Raw genomic sequence first — 24865 nt, 5'->3', positions numbered from 1 at the left:
AGGAGCTCAGTGTTTCAGCACATTTGCTGTTTTCTGGAAGTTTATTCCAGATTAGAGGAGCATAAATTATTTCTATATGTTTGGTTCTAATTCTGGGAATCAGACCAGAACCAGAAAACCCGATGGGTCTGAAAGGTTAATACAACAACTGTTTTGTTTATTTTTATTTTTTTAGTCAGACCTGTGACGACACTGTTACAGTAATCAATGGGTTCAGAGTTACCTGGTGATATTATGCAGAGCTGTGTATTATCTGTGTAATTGTGTAAACTAATTGTATTATTAGTTATAATCTGAAGTAAAACACACATTTAGAATGATGCTTTAGAACAGAAAATCCGTTTTGGAAAAGTCTTGCTGGTTCTTGGATAAACTGTATGGAAAGGTTGAGAGGAGCTGCCGGCGCAGGCCGCTAGAGGGAGACAAATTCCTCAACCAAAAGTCTTTTTTTAACGTGATGAGATTCTCCTGAGTTTCTGAATGGAAGCGGAGAACAGAAGGTGCATCAAGGCCAAGGTGATAAACATTACCTGTGCAGTAAACCAGGTGATAAGAAAGAGAAGCAAATAGTTGAATATTATCCAGGTTTCAGACCAGATGTGTAGCTTGTACATAATTTCTCTGCAGTTTGTTCTGCAGAGTAAGAAGTTCTGATTCCTCTGATTTGACATCAAATCTGTACCAGTTCTGTCACTGGTACATGCTGATTTTTAAGGGTTTCCTGGAAATATTCTGTTGAGCACTGATGCTCCACCTCCATCCTGACCATGTGATGCAGGTCAAACATAGACTGCCAGTGGAGGGAGGAAGCCACATCGTCTTCCTCTGACTGAGCAAACACTACACACTCTGTTTACCTTCACAGCTCCTGATACCGGAGACCCTGAGAAGATTTCTGATCAGTTTTTACCTACAATGACCAGCCTGCTGGTGATGGGAGATAAACTGTTGGATATGTGGACAAAAGGAGAGCGAGAAAAACAATTCTGTGTGGATGAAGAGAGGGAATCACGGCAGCACAAACACATTTCCCATTCAATTGAAGAAATACTAAGAAGACCGATCAGAAAAGAGGAAAGAGTTCATCGAAACTGCTCTGTTATTAAAGAAAACACTAACCAGTTCTCTTACACAGGTAAGGTTTTAAATCTACCATTAATTAACAGTTTGATTTAAAATGTAGCCAGGAAATAAGTTTTTCCATTAAAGCTTGTCACTGTTCATAGATTCCTCACAGAAAAATCATGAGGAATCTCCAAAATCTGCCACAGAAACCAAAAGTGAGTATTTATTAACTATCTGGGTCACCTCTGTAAATGTGGCATTTATTTAACCAGCAAAGAGATTTTAAGAAATTGTTCACCTGCAGGTCAGAAGAGGAAAAGGCAAACCAGGGTGACGTTCACGCCGTTCCAGGTTCAGGAGCTGGAGACGGTTTTCCAGCAGACTCACTATCCAGACGTCAACACCAGAGACGAGTTGGCCGGCCGCCTGCAGCTGACGGAGGGACGAATACAGGTACAACACCTGCTGGTGGGGCTGCTGCTGAGGGTCCATGACCAAAAGGACGCAAACAATTCCAAATAATGATATCTATATGTAAACAGTCATATTTAATAAATTGTAATGTCCTTTCCATTTATCAGATTAACCTGTAGAAAATAACCTTTTAATTAATCCCATGTTTATCAATTAAAAATATTTGTTATTGGTCTGATTTAATAATAATATGCCTTTATTTCCTGATAAAATGTAGCCAATATCATTTAGAAATAAGAAATAAATTAAATAATCAAGTTAAGAGTAATTTTCTAATTTTAAATGTTTGCATTGGATGTAAACAAAAATAATTAGCAGAAATAAAAACGCATAAATGTTATTGTAAGTAGTAATTTATCCCCAAAGTATGTTAAGAAAACTAATCAGCAGAGGTGAGCACCGCTAACTGAAAGGTTAGCTGCGCTAACTGAAAGGTTAGCTGTGCTAACCCAAAGGCGCTAAATGATATGGAAAATCTGATACTTTTTTGTATTTCTCCTTTCTGAATGGAGAAAGGATGCAGGTTCTTTCTCCATCTCTTCATTCACTCATTTTTGTTCATGAGACAAAAATGTCTCATGAAATTCTGAGACATTTTTGTTTGAGCTGCGTCTTTAAAATGATGTTCAAAATAGCAGGCATACGAAATAAAATTCACATTAAAAAATACAAAATTAATTTATGTGTTTAAAAGAAATTTTGTGAAATAATAAAAAAAACAAATGTTATAAGCATCCTGTAAGGCATTAAGGCATGGTCAGTTTGGTCCTAACAAAGGCAACATTCAGTGTAGCAAATACATTCTTGCTAATTGTTCTATATTGTTCTATATTGTCTGTATTTTATTTTGTTCCTGTAGGTTTCTTGTTTGAAATAAAGTTAATGGGGTTTAAAAAGACAGAAAGGAAGCTGATGTGTATATAGTTTTCACCCTCTTCATTATTAGAGCATGAATATAAATGGCTAATTATTTGAAAAAATTCTTAACAATCGATAACCAAAACTTCTTCACAGATGTCTAGATTTATTCAACTGAAAGTTTATGAAACAGTAAATTAGTGCTTTAGAATTTATCCAGAAAATTTAATTGTCAGAAAACTAAGTATGTTAAATGTTTTCATAGTTAGCAAAGTGTTAAAGCGCTAAGCTAAAATTAGCTCTGCTATTAGCGCACTGGCACAAATATGCCCAACACTGTTAATCAAGCATACTTTCATCCAAAATGCTTGTAAAACCAAGTAATATTACAAACAGATTGCTTAACTGAAGTAAAATTGTAATACTTGTTCAATAATTCATGTTTTGGTAATGTGGGATAAAAACAAAATAGAATTTTTTAATCTTAAATGCACAGTTTCTTTATTTTTTTATCGCTGCTAATTTCACTGAAACCGGTCGTAAACGGCTTGTTGACCTTGACGGAGGCAATTCAGCGTCTCTTAAACTTTTCTCCTTTTAATGCCTTTGACTACAGCTTTGTTACATCGCTTTGCAGATTTCATGTCCCAATAAAAATGAATTTTATTGTGCTTCAGATTTGGTTCCAGAACCGCCGAGCAAAGTGGAGAAAGTCAGAAACACTGAAGGAAATCGAGGTGATGACCAGGCAGCGGATATGTTCAGCCACTCATCCTCTGATTTATTATGAGGTACTGAGACTCATCATCCAGGCAGGTTGTTTTCAGGTTGTAAAATCACTGGGATTTCATTTTGTCTCTTCCAGGAGCCGATTGTTGACCCGCTGCGCTGGCTGACCTGCTGGACACCTGAACCATCCAGGCTGTTTTTCAGATCCACTCCAACACAAGGCAGCACACACTGCCACAGTCACAGGACTCTCTGCTCCGACCTGTACGGGACAGAACCATAGCCCCGCTCATTATCTCACAACGTTCACAGTTTTAAAAATCTTTTTTATATAAAATGTTTAAAAAAATGGTGGACTTTTGAACCAGGTTCTTTGAAATTTAACCTTAATTCTCAGAATATCTCACATTGTGTGCTGCGCATGCTACTAAAAATGTTTAGCATTTTCCAATAAACCGAATTTCTGAAATGATTTTTGCATTTTCTTTAAATTTTGCAGATAAATCTGTGTACAGATTCAGCTTTGAAAGCAGCTGTGCTCTACATGTCTCTCACCAGAAACCGCGGCGTTGTTATGGGGGATAGCATTTAGCCTTCTTCATGACACCACACTTCCTTGTGAAAGATAAGATAAGCCCATGTCATGAAAAGTTCATCTGTTTGACTTTCTGACAACCTCTCCTTATCTTAATTTGGACTTGTAAGACGAGGTTATTCACAGGTCAGCTCAGTGATTTGGAGGGCTTGTCAAATCAGTCCAAAGGCAAAAATATCACTTAGTGGAATATCTTTACAGCTAGGAGTTCACATGTTAATGCTGGAAAACTTCTGCTTCTTTACAGAGTATTTTCTACAAATGCCACTTTGTTTTAGAAAGTCAAGCTTAAAAAAAGTTTCTGCTTGTGCAATGATCTAAACAGTTCTTAATTCTGCTTTATGTAATAATTACAAGTCCTCAGAAAGATAGCAAAACACCACCTTGCAGATCAATTCAGCAACCTGATTACAGGTTTATGAGAACGGCTCAACTTCTCACCCCGGCTGTATCTTTTGTTTACTGCCTGAGTGAGAAATTTATTACTGCTTCACAGAATTAAAGAGGACAGAAATAGTTGGCAGGGAGCAGCACAAAAAACCTTGACCACTGTTGTATAACTGCAAATTATCACAGTGAGGGCGTTAAAAGGAATCAGTGATAATTGTCAGACATCAAATGCTTTGATTTTTTTAAAGCAAAAATAAAACATGTAGCTGTGGAAATTATTTTATAGTTTCTCATATTTTATCTGACTTTGCCATTTTTTACAGTGCCACTCCTGTTTTCTTTTTTATCATTTCCTGCAAAGTACTTTGACACTTTAGTAAGAAACATCAATTTGTGCAGCAGAAACTTTTCACCTGAACTGAAGAAAACATAAAAAAATAGGGAAAAAAAGTCCTCAAATACACCAAACTCAAAATATGTTTATGGGACAAAAATCTAATTTCTTATTCCTCCCACAATAGCTATTTTATAATTAAAAAAACAAGTTACACATAAAGACTTAGACTTTACTTAGACTTATTTTATTGTCATTGAACATAGAAACATAAGTAAAATTGGCAATGAAATGCCATCGCTTGGCCACGAGTGTGTCTATAATTACATAATAAACAAATAATGTATTGCTAAACATATATAACTTAGTATTTTCAAGCAGTGTTAGTTTTTGTGATGGGATTGTTGGGCAATCTGATGGCCAGTGGGAGACAGCTATTTCTGAATAAAAAAAAGAATAAACCAGAAATGGCATGAATTTATCAATAAGAACATGAATGGGATCAACTTTACAGAATGATTTTAGGCATAAATAATAAAAGTAGTGTAAACATTTTTTTTTTTCTCTGATCATCAAATAATGAAGAAAAACAAGCAGTTTTTAGATGATGAGTTAATTTATTATCAGAAAAGCTGCTGAATCTAAACCAAACTGGCTTGTGAGAAAATATAACCTGTTATTAACTGGGATTCATCATATTTTTTCATTTCAACTGTCACTAGTTACATTTATATGAGTAACTTTGTGGAGAAGGGGTGTGAATACTTTAGGGCTGCCAGACAAAGTATGTTATGTCTTAAAGTAACCAGAAGGTGGCGCCCTTCAACCCATGAATAGGCAAAAATGACACCTTCCGTTTAGTTGAGTGTCATCAACACTGACCTTGTTTTAGGAAGGTTTCATTAGTCATAGTTATTCATTTTTGATACTATATAGAGCAGCTAACATGTTGTGATTTCTTTCCCGGATATTTCCTGTCCTCTGCTTCCTCTCCGAGGAAGAGGAGGAGGAGGAAGAGGAGGGCGGACACTCAGCATCCTTCAGCCTCCGCCCGCCTCTCTGGCTCTGCCTCCATCCGACACGGCGCTGGATCAAACCTGCAGGGGGGTGGGGGGCAGAAAAACACACTGCGGAAAGAGGGCGATGGCCGCCGGTGGTGGATGCGGGGAATCGGTGGATCAGTACCGGGCCGAGGTGGAGAGGCTCACGCAGGAACTGGCCGAGGCCAACCGGGAGAAGATCCGGGCTGCGGAGTGCGGGTTGGCCGTCCTGGAGGAGAACCAGGCGCTGAAGCAGAAATATGCAGAGCTGGAAACCGACCAGGAGACCCTCCGGAAGGAGCTGGAGCAGCTACAGGAGGTAAGGCTCCGGAGCGGGAGCGTTTGGACCCGCGGGGACGGGAGCGCAGTGCGGTCAGCTGCTGCTAAACTTGTGAGCGAATCATCTGGGAGGGTCTGCCCTCCGGGAAGGGAAAATAATTGGGCTGGTTATCTAATCTGATCTAATCTATGACTGGAAACTGGAAATCCTTCAAACTGAACAGAGATTAAAAAAATGTTGGAAGCTGATAGTTTATAAGCTGCACAGACTGAAGCCTGCAGGCCCAGTTCAAACCCAAACTCCCAACAAATAATACATCCTGTAGGAATCTGGAACCGCTGCTGGGATCTCTCATCTTAATATCTACACTTTTAAATTAATTTCACATTCGGCACACTTATTAAACTGTTGGATGAGGTTTTATGGAGATAAAACCAAAACATGAGAACATGTAAAATCCAATATATCAGAATCTGTCACCCTTGAGCCAAAGTGGCTGAAGAAGTTCTGTTGGACTGATTATACATTTGGTCCATTTGCATCATGGATCTGTACAGCAATGAGACGCTGATGCTAACAGGATTGAGCTCAAGGTTATGGAGAGCCAATAAGGCGAGACGAAGCATTTCTGTTCAGCTGAACTTTGTAGAAAAACCTTCTGCTTGTTTGTCTCGTCCAGATCTGAACATCTACTGACCACCATGTTTAACCAGCTTCCATGTCTCCACAGCATGATGCTGCCACCATCTGTACCGTGTTAGTTAGCCTCAACGCATCCCGTTTTGCTCATTATGGCATCTGTGTCTTAAAGGGGCAGTATTATGTGTTTTCCAGGATTTTATAATACAATCAGGTAATTTGTTATAAAAATGCTGTGTATGTCTCTTTAAGAAGCTGCTGCTCTTTCTGACATGTCGTCACAACAGTGTTTGTCCATTATGCCATTTACAACTGTTCTTAGGAGCATTGGGCTGAGACTGGTCAATATGATAAAGTCAGACATTTTAATCTTACCATTAGTTTAGGAAAGATTAAAACTAAAAATAGTTTTAATCTTAAAACTTAGCCAGGTTGTAACGACTGGGGTTTGAACCTTCTTGGACCTTTTGTTGTCCTGAATATTTAAGAATAAAATCAGATTTGTATGTTTTCCTCATACATCACAATCATTTTCTTCTTTCAGTCAAATTTTAATTGCTTCTTATCGTTTTTGACCTTTGCTTACTTGGACTAAGACGACCGAGAGCAGGTGATTAGTAGACATGTTTATTTGTCCCAGACGGTTCTTCTTTATGGTTACATGCTGACCACTGAAGGATGAAGACATTAAATATGTATCTCTGAGCTTTTTCTGTGTGACATTCTTGCGCAGCTGCCTCTCTGCATTAAAAAATCATGATGGCATCTTTTGCTCAGCCTGTGCAGTATTTCAGGCAGCACTTAGCAGGTTACATCATGCAGATGTCATCCTGTGTACATTCATGCATGTAAAGTTAAGCTGAGGAGACAAACTGACTCACCGTCTGGCTAATATCTCATAATTTTGGATTATTGTTGGCTGGCTGACAGAAAGTTGAAGGGTGTTGGAGATCAGTGGCCTGGTTACCAACAGAAAGTTCATTTAGTGAAACGTTATGATAAGATCAACCATCGCTTTCTGTAGAGTGTCATATCATCCCCCCTCCCTCACTTGTTGCTCTGTGGCGTCAGCTGGCTGAAAGAAAGCTTCTGGATTTTTCCTTCATCTCAAAAATGTTCCTGTTTTTTATGAAAAATACAGGAAAACACCACAGCCCTCAAGCACCAATTTAATTTTGACATTGTGATTCACCAATTCTATATACCTTTAGATATTGTATTTATGTTTGATCTCTACTGTCCTGCCTTATTTTGTTAATGTATATTTCTTGCTTTAATTAACGTTATTGGGAGAGAGAGAGAAGGTGAGGAGAGGAAATGAAACTGCTGCATAAACAGACTTCACCCTCTTCAAAATAAGAGCGTGAATATACACGGCTAACTAAATTGAACAATCGATAATCAAAACTTCTTCACAGATGTCAAAATTTATTTAACTTTACAAAACAGCCAAGTAAATTAGTGCTTTAAAATGTATCCAGAAAAATAAATTTAGAGAAGCTAAGTGTGCTAAATGTTTTCAATGTTAGCTTATGCGCCGAATGAAAAGCTAGCTATGCTATTTTTAGCGCTTTAGCAGAAATGTGCCACCACTGACCAATGTTTACTGACTCAGATCCTTCCTCTTAAATTACTAATACATTTTTCCAACCAATGGATGATAATATATTAAAAAATAATAAACACTAATCATATTGGTTTTTATTATTTTTTGCAATAACATTTTTGCAAAATAATTGAATAAAAAACAGACAAAATTTTAAAAAATATACATAATAAAGAAAAAGGGAAAAAAATAGCAATAGTCAACAAATATAACTAAGAAGAAGTTGTTCATTTTGGCAAAGAATATTGAATAAATTGCATTTCCTTTCTGTAACAGTTGATAAAATGATCACTTTTAAATTTCAGGTGATTGAACAGATTTGTGTTGCTGAGTTGTTGTGATGATTTCTTTCCTCTGCAGCAACTCCTATCCACCATGCTCCTCCACTTCCTGCCAAATTATAAACAAATGTTTTTAAAAGGAACTTTTTAAACTACACCGGTTGACTAAACTAATCCAGCAGCAGTTTGATTTGTGTTAAAACAACAAAAAGGTCCAATAATCTGCTTAAGAAGTGCAGGACTTTGCAACCTTTAAAGCCCAAAGAGCTTTATCTGAAAATAACCGGCTTAAAGCCACAAAGCAACTTTATATTTTTGATACATACCCAATAAATGACATTTGTTGTCATTTTTTAAAAGAACAATTCATTTTGTTCTGTTTTTAGGTGTTAAAATAAAGTAAAACTTAAACTTTTACATAAAGATCATGAAAGATCATTTGGGTGAAAAATTATGTGAAAGAGAAAAAGAACAAAAAGACACATTTTCCAAAGTAAAAAAATCTAAATAAATAATAATGGTGCTTTTGTTGTGGAAATTGAACTTAACTGAAAACTTTTAAAGGTTACATTTGTTGCTATATCTATATTTAAAATCATTATGTGACTTTAGGCAAAGTTATGAAGAGCCAATGAGCCTCTAGTGGCTCCGGAGCCTCAGGTTGAAGACCAATGATGGGAGTGTGTGTTTATGCTGTGTTTTTTACGTAAGTCTGAAAACATCAAAATAATAATAAATAAGCCATGTGGATTTCTGTAATAATCAAGGTTAAATCTTGATTTGCAACTATTTTGCAATTAGCATGAAACTGGGATATTTTACTTTAAATGATCGTACTTTAAGAGCCTCAACTGAGAAATAAGTCAAAACAGAATCAGTGAAGAAAAGGATTGTTGCTAAATGAAAATTATGAAAGTGAGGACTGATTAATTATTAGTTACTTAGTCATATATGCAACATGTAGCTAATGTTTGACTTTCATCACTCAGATCTGTTGGGTGTTTTTAAAAAGCCGTTCTCTTTGTTCTGGTTTGTTGTCGTCGTCAGCAGCAGCGTTTCTCCAGCTGCTCGTCCGTCTGCGCGCCGTCGCTCAGCTCTGACTGAGGGAATATTCTGCCTGCATCATTCGGCCCCCAGTAAAACACGCCGCCCCTCCTGCGCCCGCAGCACAGATCTCTGTAACTGTGAGAGTGAGTGCCAGAGTGCAAACCTGCCACCACAATAACATCATGTCTCCGCTCCACGTTCCCAGGAGAGCGGCCTTATCAGGGGATGTTAGCTGCAGATGGAAAACCGAGGCGCCTCTGGGCCTGAAAGCAGAGAAATGCCTCATCATTGTGGAGGAAGAGACGTCTTCGTTTTTATATAAGAATCCTGTTGACATCACTTTTAAAATAATTTCATTATTTGGTCTCTGTTCACAGAAGTAACCGTGCCACATTTAGCTGAAACTAAGCATAATTCTCATAACCGTTCTTTATGAAGCCTGACTGCTCCCATTTAGCCGAAACCAATTTTTATATCTAACATGTTGCTAAATATAGGAACAAAGTTACTAAGTTGGCAATTATTGTTAACCACACATGTGCAGACTGCTGCTGGCCACGCCCCCCAACTCAGTGTTTACATTCGCACATGAAAATGTCTGCAAACAGATGTGCAATTATACAACCGTACAGCTTTGAAAAGCAGAAGTGGAGCCTCCTGTACAACCAATCAGAAATTCAGCAAGTGGTTTCTGATGGTAAACCAACTAAACACTCGTCTTTCTCAACAGCCGTTGTACAGTGAATACAGATAAAACCAGCTGACCAAACATGCTGGTGTTGCACTGTGGTTGCTAGGTAACGGACTGATTTCGCAGGGGTTGCTAGGTAACAGGCCTGTTACATTCCAAAACTTTTTGAAACTGCTCATTTTCCAGACACCAAAAGGATTAATTTATTTCTAAAAAACAGCTGGATGTTTTTAAGCGTTTTGGATGTTTGTAGTAGAAACAAAATGAAAGTACAAAAATGTGCAAAATGTGAATCCTGCCTAATGTGTCCCCTTCAACACATCACAAGTGAAGAGCTTCATCCTGTTCCGTAAATTCAGCAACAAACTTGTTATTTGATGCACTTTGTAGTAAAAACCAGAGGCTTTTTAGAGTCATAATGTGTGTATACATAAATGGGGATAATTATTTCATCTGTTTATGGTCAGTCTTAAACTGAAACAGAATGTTGATGGATGAGTTTGGATTTGCTATAAGCTTTAGAAAATCTCCAGGTTCGATCTCAAAGAAGAACAAAGATGCGTCCGTGTGTTCTACATTTGCATTGCTGCTGCTGCTGTGTTTGCATATTTTTTGTTTTTGCAGTTCTTGCTGCTCTGGTTGAACATCCAGATCACAGCTGGTGGAGAGGATGCTTCTTAGAACTGGCGTCAATTTTCACCTGCTTGTTTTTAAAATGGAAATATAACAAAAAGACATAAATTTAGTTTTTTATTTTGCTTGTGAAGCAAATGTCTGCATCTCTTTGCTGCCTGAGGGCAGAAGCAGAGCAGCAAACCGAGGCTGCTCTCGCTCTTTGTTCTGATACTTTTACTTCTCTTTGTTTTCTTTCTGCCCTTCGGCCCAGTCCCGCTCTCGTCCCTCGTTTTCCCGTGTGTGTGTGTGCTCTTTGACTCTGGATGGCTGCATAAGCAGTGACGGACACACTCCTGTGGTCCTGCTTGTTAGCGCTGTTTCCGGGCAGATCAGAGTCTGATGGGAGGAAATCAGAGGCTGGAGAGGGAGATGCCATCACAGCAGAGCATAGAAGAAGTGTCATGGCCGTGTGTTAAAGTGGCCATGAATTACCATTTAATAGTCAAACTGCCTTCCATATTATGATCTGAATAATTATTTTATTCAATCGATTTATTTCAATTTCAGAAATAGATTCAACCAATAATTTTGTTTCTGTTTGAAAATGAGAACCAGCGCTAATAAAACAAAGTCAAAGGAGGAAATGATCTGTTCTTATTTATATTTTCTTTTTTTTTTTAATGACGTGTTGAAAATTATTTATTATAGATTATAATCAGAATGAAAATCTTTACTGGCATGACAGCGTTTGTGTTTCTACAGTGACTGTGATGATTTGCTGGAAGGCCCCATTATGGTACTAAGTTATATAATGTTTTATTTATTTGACATAAAGAGATTAACAATAGATTTTTATGATTGAATTGTTGCATTTGTGGTTTTCCATTCATATTTTAGGCTTTTGATCTAAAGCCAGTAATTCTTACTTATTGAACCTGTTGTAGTTCTATCAGTTATTCTGATGATTAATCAATTAATCAAATTTTAAAAATGTCACATTCTGCAGGTTTTTTTAGATATTCTTGAGGTTGACAAACATTTATCTCGTGTTGTTCAAACGGCTGCAGATGAATAAGATCAAAGTGTTTAATATAATCTCTGCTGCTGCAGGTAAATTGTTGCAGATTATCAGTGAGCAGCCGGATTGAGCAGAATCCATCGCCCTCTCGGCCACGTCCGTTTAAGATAAACTCCCTCAGTAACAAAAGAGGCAGACAGGTTGTAAGTTGTTCTGCTCTCTCCTCTGTATGGTGAAACATGTCTGGAGGAGCTAAATTCATCCATGATGAGATGGTGTGCTTTTTTTCTTTCTATTTTTTCCACCTCTGCACCATCAGCTCACCGTCTCCTGTTACCTCCATATCCCCTTTCCTCCGCCCTCCCCTGGAGTGAAGTGGTAATTATCCATCGATTTCTGCTCTGCTTGGTGAAAATGTATCATGTCAGAGCAGCGCTGTGTGTAGCGTAGCATGCATAGTGGAAATCAGTGCATGCTGGTGCAAACGGCGCGGCTCGGTTGTGCATCAGACCAAACAGTGGGCGTATCTGCAGCTGAAGCCGTCTGGGAGACATGTAGCGTCTCCTGAAAGGCGTCCAGGCGCGGGTCAGAACAGAACCAACCCACTCCGCCTGCACTCGTTTTATTGTTGCTAAGTACACAGATTAAATATTGAGTTGCAGTTCTGGTGATGTCAACCTGTGACCATAGCAACAAGCTCTGGGATGCAGCCCAGTTTGGTCATCATAACCCATCCAGCTTTGAAACATTTATTTTTCCTTTTGGTTCATTTGGAGCTGACATTTCCATACAAGCCAGAAGCTGCACAGAAAGCTGTGTTTTGCTGCAGTGAAACCCAGTAGGAGCAGGACAGCCCTGCCTGCAGGAAGCTGTATTGATTAGTCGACTTTAGCTGTGTCTGCTGCAAACTCTGAAAGCAAAGCAAAAATTCAGACAGTCTTCGTTTCGGGAAAACTTTTGGATTCACAACAGAAAAATCTTCCTCTAACAAGCTGATGTGCTTCTGACATTTCTCACTTTATGCCTGTTTACAGAGATCCAGTCCAGTTTTTATTTGTTTAAACCAGAACAGGAAACTTTTCAGGCTGCAGCATATTTCCTTCAGATTTTGTCCAAATCAGAGCTTCAGTTTAGATACTTTTCCTTGTTGTTGATTTTAGTTTGTGCATCTGGAAGTGACAGTGTGTGTGTCCATTCAGTCACCAGTTTTCACAAACATGTACAGTATGTATGAAGAGCCCTTCTGTGTAGATGCTTTTACTGAGGGGAGGAGAATCAAAGCTGTTTTCAGCTTCAGTGAGCTGTTAGAGATGGAGTTAGAGGAGGAGCAGCGATGAAGGGAGCTGTTTAAAAGGAAACTGTTTACTTTCTACAACTCAAAGGCTGTTAAAGAGAGACTTTCAGCATGATGCCTACTTGCAAATTTCTTTGTAAATATAACATTTAAAGATATTGCAGCTAAAAAAAGAGTTCATAAAGGCCCAACATGCTGTCTGTCTGTCTGTCTGTCTGTCTGTCTGTCTGTCTCTGTCTGTCTGTCTGTCTGTCTGTCTGTCTGTCTGTCTGTCTGAATCCTCCATCAGGAGAGAAAGAGGACAGCGTTATCCCTGAATCTGTCGCGGCTCCGTCCGTCTGTCTGTCTGTCTGGCTGTGACCGCTGCAGGCGTCCAGTCACCCTCAGAGTCATTTGTTATTTACATTCTCAGTTTTATTGTGGCTGTTAAACAAAACTACCTTTCTGTTGGTTTGTTTAGTATCCATGACTAAAACACATAGACAATGGCTGCATGCCTTCACTCTTCCTGCACTAGTGACCTGACTGTTGTCCGACCCAGGCTCGTTCTGACTGAGTCCAGGCTCCTCAGCTCCTCAGTTTCAAGGTTCATGAAATCAGGCTGTTGTCCTTCAGGATGATTACCTTCCAGAGACTCCAAGCTACGGATGCAGGGATGGTTCAGGTGGTTTAGAAGAGAAAATGCATTAAAAGAGTAATTCATATCAAATGATTAAGTATGTCTTAATCTGAATGTAGTTTTCAGTTTTGGTGAGTTACTTTGTTGATCAAGGATGAACTTTTACTTCATGGCAGAACTAAATTCATTTGGGCTTTAAGAAAAACACAGAACTTCAAAACATTCAACCGAGCTTTCAAATATCACTGTTTACAGCTTGAAAGGCTACAAATACATCATTATTTTATAGGTTAATTAGAAATGTAATAAAAACTCATCTTCAGGTAATAATCAAAAATCAGACATACATCATTTAAGGCAGTTTTATTGTTCTCCTGTTTCTGTACGCAGCAAGTATGATGAAAAAACTTCAGCTTTGACTTTCAGATAATCAGCTGCATTTCTTACTAATTGGGAGGGGAAATAAAAAAAGTATTTCGTTTTTATTTTTTTCACAAATAAACTCTGAAAACTTTGGCTTGATTTGTATCCAGCGGCTTTGAGATGTTTGTTTTGAGCGCATGCTAGTCAAGCCAGCGGTGTGTCTTTTGTTGTGGTGGTATTCTCCAAATACGAGCCCCTTCCAGGGTCCTAAACAAAAACTTCAAACTTTTGCCCAAAAGTGCGAAGATACATTTTCTTTTGTGGAAATTGATGCAAAGAAAGTGTATAGTTTCCAACCTAAGTACAAAAACATAGATGCAAAAGAAAATTACTTTTCTTTTCATTCTGTTCAATTCAATGCAATTACTCCATAAAAAACTAATAAACTGCTGAAACCCGAATCTGTTATTACAAACATGAGTTGGCTCTTTATCATTTTTTGTGAAGGGTTCAAAGAGCCACTTGTGGCTCCGGAGCCGCAGGTTGAAGACCCTGCTTTACATTTAGATCCAGTTGGAAATCTGCAGCAGAGTTTAAGAAATGTTTTCCACAATGTTCTGCATCTAATCTGGCTGAGACTGAGCTGCTTTTTTAAGGAGAAAAAATTAAATCATGTATCATTTTCTTCAGTTTTCTGACATTAAATCTGAAGTCAGAGGCTGTAATGTCACTGTAATCTCTTAAAATTAATATTTACTATAATCCTCGGATGTTTAATGTGAAGCTTTTGCATGTGGGAGAATAGTTTTTGTTTTACACTAAAAAATAAGGTCAGATGTGAGTTCTCAGTCCAGTTCTTCCTTCTCTTTTCTTCCTTCCATCATTTTTCCTTCGTTTCCTCCGTCGGTCTGAAGACGTTCATCCAATCATTGAGCTTCCTTCCTTCCTGCCGCTGCCTCTTTAAGTGAATGACACAAGTCAAGAGAGTGTGTGTGTGTGTGTGTGTGTGTGTGTGTGTGTGTGTGTGTGTGTGTGTGTGTGTGTGTGTGTGTGTGTGTGTGTGTGTGTGTGTGTGTGTGTGTGTGTATGTGTGTGTGTCTAGGTGTGTGGGGGTGTGTGTGTCTAGGTATGGGGGCGTGTGTGTGTGTGTGTCCACAGCCTGTCGTCTGATTGGCTGGTGGATTCGTCTCGTCTCCACCTCATCAATAAACTGGACTCATTAATTAATGACACAGCCGCTGCTGTAAATATTTCACAGTTTGATTTGATCGTATCGGTTTTGTTTTGCCTGAATTCCCAGATTTAAATCAGGAAACTGGAAAATAAAATTGGAAGTTGAATGAAGGATTCTGGGACGTTTTGAAGCAGAGCATCCCACAGGCGGTGTTGTCCCCATTCTGTTGTCTGGGAATTATTCAATATAAAGCATGTTAGTTTTTTTCTCCTGCTGGTAATCTGTAATAAATTATGGATTATTTTATTTTGTCAGCATAATCAGAGGGAAGCAGGCGTCAGATCCCCTTTCCCTCCATTATTATCCCTGAAAGCTTCATCTCAGCTCCATGTTTCTGCTGTAAAGCTTCGTTGCAGGCGGGGAAATGAAACTACAGGATTGTCATTGTGCAGCGCGACGCGCCAGTTTCTCACAAATAAACTGTAAACACCTCTGCTGATTCAGGTGAGGAGCAGGCCTCAATCTCCTTTAAAGCTGGACTTATTGATTATATTTAATAAAATCGGACAAAGCCAACGTGGACATTAAAAATTTCTGCTGTTTCTGTGGATGTGCAGCCGTGATCACTCAGCTTCCCCTGCCTGCTGGCGACATGTTCGCTTACAGGCCTCACATCTCTTGACTTGGCACTTTTCCTGGTTCCTGAAGCTGATGGCGACATTTCTGCGTCCTTGTTAGAGGCTAAATATGGCTCCATCCGCCTCATCACAGACCCATCATGGAAAACTGCAACTCACTCTGTAGCCGTCAACAGAGACTTCCTACTCAGAATGAACAGATAAACCAAATTAAAATGCTTGGATGAGATGCAATGAAATATATTATTAATATTTAGTGATTTTCCTGCGTTTACTGAATTATGAGTTTTATTTTCATATTTTCATGGATGTTGTTCGGCTGCATGATCTGCAGCTAATATGCTCAATAACTGCAGCTGCATTAAAGCTGCAGAATGTAAATTTTATTAAAAATATTTGTGCATATTTGTTATGCATACTGTCATGACAATTTATTATGAGACAGATAATCTGAAAAAATCAAGCTGACTGCCTTTTCCCAGCACCAACTGAAAACAGCCAATCAGATCCAGGAGGAGGGTCTTAGCGCTGCCAGTCACCCTCTGTGTGGTGCTGCTCATCCCCCTGTGTACACACGCGTGCGCACACCCCCCCACACAAACCCACACATACCCTCTGTCTCTCAGCAGTCCTGGTCGTCTCTCTCCATGGTTCTGAAAGCCCTGGTGTCCCTGGCTGGACGTCCATCTGGTCTTCCTGTGGACGTGTCTTTTTACGTCCTTTATGAGTTGATTGGTTTTGCTTTTAATTAAATGATATTTGCTGTGTTGTAAAGATAAGAGCTGGAAAAGCGACACAACGGTTATCATACGGTGATGTGATGGTACTTTTACATTTTCATCCATCACTGACAAAACGAAAGAAAAATCTTGTTTTTATCTGTCTGAGATCAGCAACTGGTGTCACTTCCAGCTTTTATTAGGAAAACATGAATAATAATAATAATCATAATAATAATAATCATAACTTACCCACATTTTACTGACAGTTTTCTTCCTTCTAGTTTTTTTGGGCCCTTAAAAATTGACACCAGTCGTGGTCACAGTTATTAATGAGGAGGATTTCTGATGGTTTTTTATCATTTCCATTCAGTTTATTCATATAGCACCAATTCACAACAAATGTTGAAAAAAATCAGTTCAATTCAATGACACATGATTCCGATTGATCCTAGTAATCAATCAGTGCATTAAGCTCAGTTTATTATACAAATTAGTTTTAAAAGTTTCTGTCTAAGGAAACCATGGGAGCATTGAGTTCAGATATGGGATATGCTTCATTTGTTTAAGACCAAGTCTGAATTTGTTTTAACTGAGTGATTGTGCTGAATGGGTGACCGTCAGAGGAAAACTGAGTGCAGCAGCTTCCTGTCTGCTGGACCTGTGATGATGACCTGCCTCCAGTCAAATCCTTATAATTCTGTTTTACTTTAAACACAGAAATGGATCTCAGGAAATGTTCCACGGTTCCTGCTGTAGTTTGGGTCCCTTGCATGAAATTCTGGTTATAATTTTTCATTTTCATAGTAATCAGTCATGAGGATATTAGACTGTGGGAATAAAATCCTTAATTTGAACTGAAAAACACTGGTTGTGTCTGCATTCCTGCACTGAAACTGTAACTGCAGCCGCTGCACTAAGCCCTGACCATGAAAATCTGATCAAATCTGCTGTAAATCCCTTCCTGTCTTTACATTTCTAATAACAAGTAAACTTCCTGTTCCAGTATGCATCGCAGATTAAGCCATCCCTTAATGCTGCGTGTGCAAAAAGATTTCTGTTGCACGCTCACTCCCAGAAAATACAGGATTTCACACCCTAAAGCTGTCCCCTGACTCCTCATTATGGGCTGCAACACAATGGGAGAGATTTCAGGGTCGCACCCTGTTCCTCCTCCTCCTCCTCCTCCTCCTCCTCCTCCTCCTCCTCCTCCTCCTCCTCAACCTCATCCTCCTCCTTCTTCTCTAACATGGTGCAGTGTTCCTCCTCCTCCTCGTCTTCCTCCTGGTTTGGCCCCAGGGATGAATATCTACAGCCTGGGACTCTATTGTCTGGACACTGAAGCACAAAAGGCAGAAGATGCCTGAAGACTGAATACATTAAATGCTTTTCTTTGCAGAGAACTGAACAGGTGTTCAATGAGAAACTCCAAGATTAAATCGGTTTTATGAAAATGGTGAAAAGCTATAACAGTTTACAGTAAAGATGTTGTTATCCAGGCTTGTAAAACTGGCAGTTCTGATTTTGCATTGAGAAATTAAAAGTATAAAACTCTTTTCTTTTCCTGCTTTGATCGATGCCCCACTGTGTGCATGAGACAGTTTACATACGAGGAAAACTGTTTCACAAACAGAACGACAATTTGGAGTTGAACAAAAGAATATATTATGATCTTTACCATCTTAAGTTAGCCGAAAACAGAGTTAGCATGACTAAAATTTACATTTTTCCAGTCATGTTTGGTTGTGAAGTAAGAAGATCCAAATGCAGGTATGGAGCAAGCAGAATTTATTTGATGGATATTTATTGCAGGGAATAAAACTTAATTATAAGAATAAACAAGAGGACAACATACAGGACAGTTGGATCTAAAGTGGAAGTGGCGCAAATTCAGAGACATTTGGATTTTTGTGCAGTGGAAAAAAACAGAATTGAGTCGTTCAAACTGCCGTGAAAAAGTTGGATATGGATCATATTCCACCTACCTGGAAATACTGAAGTGCTGTTGTGTTTTTGTAATGTCTAAGTCATTGTGGACGGTGATGCTGTGGGCAGGAAGGACCTCCAGTAGCAGTCAACGTTGTAACAAATCTAAAAAGGCTTCTGACTGAAGACTATTACTGTCTTCAGTCTCATGCTAACATGCTAACAGCTTAATGTCCAGAAAACAGAGACAATATTCCACAGTAACATGTTATGGTCTCATCATCAGGTGTTAAACTAGCTCTGCTCAGCTCTAGCTCATTCAACCAAAAAAGTTTGATTTAACCATCAAACCAGCATCAGTTTGTTCTGCATGAAGCTGAAGTTTCTGAGCCTCTTCATGTGTCAGCAGCGCTGCACGTCCATCACTGCCACTCTGTGTGATTGTCTGTAAGTGGACAGGAAGTGTGTCCGTGAAGGAAGAAGGCCTGTTATAAAACCATCTGCTGCTCGTTAGGAACCCTCTCTGGATGAGCGGCTCCTGATTCATTGTCTCTAACTGGGACATCGTGTCTCTCTGTGTCTCCATTTGGCTCCATCTCTGCATTTCCAGCCAGTCAGTTTGAGTTAAGAGCAAAATTTAAGAAAATTGAATGAAAATCTGTTGAAAAAAAAAACTTTCACTCATTACTTTTGCTTCAGTGCTGCTTTATTTGTGTGGGAGCAGCAGTCATGTGAAATCTCTCCCGTTTGCTTTCCAACCTGGCAGGGAGCAGAAACTCCCACAACCCGTCCTGCGATGTCCTCTCCTTCCTCTCCTTCCTCTCCTTTTTCTCCTTCCTCTCCTTCCTCTCCTTCCTCTCCTTTTTCTCCTTCCTCTCCTTCCTCTCCTTCCTCTCCTTCCTCTCCTTCCTCTCCTTTTTCTCCTTCCTCTCCTTCCTCTCCTTCCTCTCCTTTTTCTCCTTCCTCTCCTTCCTCTCCTTCCTCTCCTTTTTCTCCTTCCTTTCCTTCCTCTCTTTCCTCTCCTTCCTCTCCTTCCTCTCTTTCCTCTCCTTCCTCTCCTTCCTCTCTTTCTTCTCCTTCCTCTCCTTCCTCTCCTTCCTCTCCTTCCTCTCCTTTTTCTCCTTCCTCTCCTTCCTCTCCTTTTTCTCCTTCCTTTCCTTCCTCTCCTTCCTTTCCTTCCTCTCCTTCCTCTTCTGCCAGATTTCTCGTGTCCCACCTCCTGGCCTCGGCTGTTTTGTTCTCGTCCGATGTGGGAATCCGGCTCGTTCAGTTTCCCTGTGCTTTGAATTAATCAGCAGAGCTTTTTTTATTGTTCACATGCTGTTCCTTTTTTAATCAAGTCCTTCACTGCAACCACATCGCTGCTCTCAGGAGAGCGAGGGAGGACAGCAGGGAGACGGGCGAGACAACCTGAAGGAAAAGAGAAAAAACTGGAGAACAGACTAATAATAATAATAATAATAATAATAATAATAATAATCGAGCTACTGTTTGTGCATCACTGGATTTTACTCATTAGAAGTGGACGTTGAGCAGGTTGTTTATGCCTGAAGGCTTGGATGTTCTGTGTTTGCATTTGTTTCAGTTGACTGATTATTACTCACACTTATTTCGTATGCTAACTCTAACTTTGTGTTTCACAGGCAAAATAAAATGTTCTGTTGAAGTTAAATGTGCTGTGGGGACGTCAACCTCTGACTGCATGAGTCTAAACCTGGACATGTCCTGATCCAGATTTTTAGGGTATTCAGAATATTCAGCTGCTCAGTTGGGGACACGTTAGCTATGTGCTAATCACATACATTCTCGCTTTAGCGTTTTTGCTAAATTGGAAACTGTTTATCACACTTGCTTCCTCTAAATTAATTTTCCAGATAAATTCTAACGCGCTAATTTACTTGACTGTTTTATAAACTTCCATACAAACATCCTGTCCTGTGGCTGTGAGTGGAGCCCCCTAGTGGTCTGCTTCAGCGTAATATTTAGAGATTTCTTCAGTTTTTGCTTTCATCAAAAAATTGTGATATCAGACTACGATGATGTGAGTGAATACTAAAAGCAGATTTTGAGCTGCTTTCTGATTCACAAAGTTAAACAGAGAAATTCCTCAACTGATCCTGTCTGACATCATGACACCTGCAATGCCATCCATTCATTTCCAACAGTGTGGAGAAATAATTTATAGTCACTTTAGTGACTAAACATTCACTGAATAAGAGAAAAATATTCTCCAACATGAATAATTCAGATTTCTTGAACAAAAGCGAAACAGAAAACTGATCCGTTGTGGGAGGAAAAAAATCAGATAGTGGATTCATGTCTAATGGAAAATAATGGAAACTCATATATCATAAATTATTCATAGTGAACAGAGAAGAGGACGTTTTTTGGAAGGAGGGGTTTAGTTATAATCTTTGTACATTTTTCTCTGTTTATCATGTAGGCTGCCTGATTAGTCAGAACCTGCACCTTAAAGCCTTCTAGTATTTCTGACCTTGAATTGTTTACAGTTTTACATCATGTGTTAATTTTGAGCATAAAAAACTCCAGACGAAGCCGCATTGATTGATTGAGGCCAGCGGCACCACGGCCCGGTTCTGCTGAGGCGCTGAGAACAGGGGAGGGGTCCGAGTGTATCGAACCACCAGGCTGCTGCTTCACAGAGAAATCCATTTTCTACTCATGAACGTCTGACTGCAGTCAGAAAACATTCTTAGGATGAAGGAGGATAAATAGTTTATTTATGTTTTAGGTTTTAGTTTTGTTATTTTTAGCACATAAAACCTGCTGTGTGTGTTTGTTTGTATTACTCATCTGGTGCTGGTTTGAGATTTTTGGTTTGGATCATTTAATCAGTCTTTCTTTATTATGCGTACGAGTTAAAACACATTAATTTATTGTATAAATGCTGAAAAAATAATTTATTTATTTTTGATTCTTTAATTTTAAGAAAGATAGAATGGTTGATTTTGATGGGAAAGTGGTTTTGATGGAAATACATTTTTGTTTTTAAGAATAAATGTATCTTACTACAGACTTCACATTTTTAACTTTCATTTACTAAAATGTTTTTTTATATATAGTAAGTACCATATTTAATTTTCTTCATTTATCATGTAACTATTTACAGAGAAAACAGACACATTCATGAATTAAAATTTCATCATTAAAAATGAATTAAAACTATTAGTTTTGCTTAGTTTGTTTGGAAGGTTTTCAAACTGCTGCTGCTGCTGCTGCATTGATCATCTCTGAGGTCAGTTAATGAAGATGATGGATTAAGTTGGGCCTTCCTCTACTTTCCTCTCGATCATTTCTAGTCGGCGTTTGTGTGGGACGACTTGACGGCGGCGGATTTTCAGCTCCGTCTGAGTCTCTGTTCGTTTTATTGACGAAGCGGCGCCTCCATGATTGGCTCCATTTGTTCTGTTGGTGCCTGCTTTGGTTTCTTCAATCAAGCCTCGGCGCCTTCAGTCAGCGTCCAGTGATGTGAAAACCTGTGTCAGGAAAATGGGAACAGTGTATCTATTGATCAGTGAAACATCAGCCGCCATGGACGGCCCAACAGGTCGCCCATGTTGGCGACGACCCCAGTTTCACCTGGCGGCCAGGCGGAGCTGCAGGTCCATCATGTGGTTTCTCTCTCTCCAGGCGTTCGGTCAGGCCTACACCAACCAGCGCAAGGTGGCAGAGGATGGAGAGACCATTGAGGAGACGCTGCTGCAGGAGTCAGCCTCCAAGGAGGCGTATTACATGGGCCGGCTGCTGGAGCTGCAGACGGAGGTGACGCTGAGCCGCTCGGTGACGTCCAACGCTCAGGCGGAGAACGAGAGGCTCAACGCGCTTCTGCAGGAGCTGCGAGAGGTGAGCTGGACTAACGGCAGATTTATTTTCATTTTGTGACTGTGACGTAGCTGGTTGACCTTTCATGACCTCTGGAAACATTTATTGATATTTTTTAAATGATGGCGGCACAAATGAATATTTTTGCAGAACAAACGTTTGACACAGTTTGGTGAAGGGAGGCAACTTCACTCAGGTGCAAACCTTTGGCAGGTTCAGGCACACAGTAGAAAATTAACAGCAATAATTTGGATTATTTAGTCGGTCATAAGAGAAAAAATATGGGCTAATTTCTCAAAGTCATATTTTTATCATCTTATTTAATTATTGTAAATGTCCCAGTTTCAAACTAATTATTTAGTTAGTACAAAAATATTTTGTTAAAAGCTAAACGTTTAGCTCTAAACTAAATATTTAGCTGAGAGCTAAAAAAAAATCCAAAATTCAAATTTACTGAATGATGACTGATGACTGGAAGTGGACTATCAAAATAAAAGCTTGGCCAAACTCTACATAAACTCCTGCTGTTGAGCGGACGCTGTTGTTGCTGTAGATCCATCTGTAAACGTCTGTATTGCCATTAAAATGATTAATATTATGTTTGAAGCTGAAATGTAAAGAGGAAAAGAAACAAGAAGAATATTTTGTTAGTTTGAAGCTAAATATTTATTTTGAAACTAACTACTAAGTATTTATAACCGAATCACTGCTGTAGATGTTTGTTTTACTAAAATCATCTGAACAAGCGCTGCTTACATATTAACCTGATTTTTAATTAATTAGAATAAAATGTAAATAATCACTTAAGGAAAATATTTTACATATTTTAGTTGATCTAAATATAGTTTAACTTTTCTTTCTGTAAACAACATGAAAATATTTTCTCCAAAAAAAAAAACGCTAAATATTCCTTTTTTAATTTTTACAACATCATGATTTAAAATTCTCACATATTTCTTTAATCAAATTGTATATTTAGATGTTTTGGTATTTTATTTTTGAAAAGATCTGCAAAGGAAATCAGAAAAAATTTTTTATGGTTTTTAGCATACAAACAAAAAGCAAAGTTCTTTCACAATAATGAAGGAACCACAATGTATTTGTTAAATTACCAAGACATATGAGTAAAAACTCTAATTGATATATTTTAAACATTCATAGCTGAAAAAAACTCCACAAAATTCCTGAACTATAACCCCAGCTTGGACCTGGCCCTCCAACCGAGTTCGCCTCAAACATCCCTGGATATTCACTCTGTCTCTAAAAGTCTATAACTTATGAGGTGTACTTACTTTTTACCATCACTGTCCACAAATTGACGTTCCACTGGAGGGAAGTTTAAAGTATTCAACGTGTTTTTTATGTAGAGCAAAAAGACTCAAATCAACATTAGTTGCAAAGCGATTTGATTGTAGCTGAAAGTGGACAAAAATCTTCCTTTTGATTTTATATATTTTACATATTTTATATGTGTTTGTGTTTCATGTTAAAACAAACTTTATACCATCAGATCTTTGTTAAACTAAATGGGTCAAAAAGTTGCCAAAGGTCAAGAGGTCACGCAGACAAACGTTCCAACCTTTGTCACAGAGGAAACATGATGCGTGCAGGCGCGGCGTGGGGGGGCTCAGGAGTTCAAGCTGGGGTCAGACGCCACGGCAACGACCCCATTGTGGGGGGCAAATCCGGTGCTAAGCTGGGAATCAGTGAAATGCCCTGAGCTCGGCACTGTGCAGCGACTGGGCGAACTGGGCTGCTCCCATTAAACACACCTCACTCATTCACTAAATGGATCAGAACAACTGCTGCCAACAACCGCCGCAGTTTCCTCTACCCAGATTTTTCCCCTCGTTCTGTGAATGAACCTGCAGCGGGAGACGACTGTCAGCCACATCATGTGAAGCTAAACTTGATCAACTTTCTCATTGCAGATGTTGAAGCTGCTCTGCTCTGCTTTGCTCCTTTGGTTTTAGTTTAGTGGAAGCATCATGCTGTGGGGCTGTTTTTCAAACTGGTCCACTTCATAAAATAGATGGCATTATGAGGAAAAAACATTCTCAGAAATATTTAAGGAACATCTAAATACACCAACCAGGAAGTTAAACCTGCAGCTGGACGATGAGCCTCAACATGCAGGTTAGAAACGGCTTCAGGTCAACTAGTTCAATGTTTTGGTATTTAATAAATGGAAATATTTTTGTTGCTTCTAACTGGCCTGAAACAGGAGAAGTTTGATTTAAACGTGTTTGATTTGGTGTATGTAAACTTCTGGTTTCTGTAGATACATAGACATTATGGATTTTTTAATCAGGTCTCTGCGCTGTAAATGTCTTCAGGGCTCCTCACTCTGTCTTTGGGTCAGCATTTCTGCCTAACTTTATGCACAGAGGCTGCAGGGGAGCTGCAGGCAGCTCTGCGGCAAAAACAGGGAACAGATGCTCACATATTCTGGAAAAAGTTTGTTATTTTTTGCTTTTCTTTTCTTTACATAAAATCTATCAAAAGTTGCATGTTAGAATACATGTTCAGCCATTTTTCAGTAAAAATGAATCTGCTGCTTTCAGCTTTAATTCTTTATCTACAGATAAAAGAGTGTTTAGGTAATGTGCTTTTATGATTTCTCTAGG

The 24865-nt window shown here is 39.0% G+C and overlaps 1 protein-coding gene across 3 annotated transcripts in view; it reads left to right on the top strand.

Annotated features, from left to right (window-relative positions):
• Positions 1-617: 617 nt before the first annotated feature.
• Positions 618-24865, top strand: part of LOC102225945 (protein bicaudal D homolog 1-like) — a 37016-nt gene continuing 12768 nt past the window's right edge. For all 3 annotated transcript variants that reach the window (XM_014471840.2, XM_014471837.2, XM_005795861.2), the window contains exons 1-6: positions 618-1135; positions 1227-1280; positions 1370-1518; positions 3075-3188; positions 3263-5804; positions 22047-22259. In XM_014471840.2, coding sequence (XP_014327326.2) covers positions 5589-5804; positions 22047-22259 — 429 coding nt within the window. In that variant the 5' untranslated portion in view covers positions 618-1135; positions 1227-1280; positions 1370-1518; positions 3075-3188; positions 3263-5588. The remainder of the gene's footprint in view (positions 1136-1226; positions 1281-1369; positions 1519-3074; positions 3189-3262; positions 5805-22046; positions 22260-24865) is intronic.

The sequence above is a fragment of the Xiphophorus maculatus genome, chromosome 2, assembly GCF_002775205.1.
Source record: "Xiphophorus maculatus strain JP 163 A chromosome 2, X_maculatus-5.0-male, whole genome shotgun sequence".
In the NCBI taxonomy this organism is placed as follows: Eukaryota; Metazoa; Chordata; class Actinopteri; order Cyprinodontiformes; family Poeciliidae; genus Xiphophorus; species Xiphophorus maculatus.
This window is presented reverse-complemented; position numbering and strand designations above follow the sequence as displayed.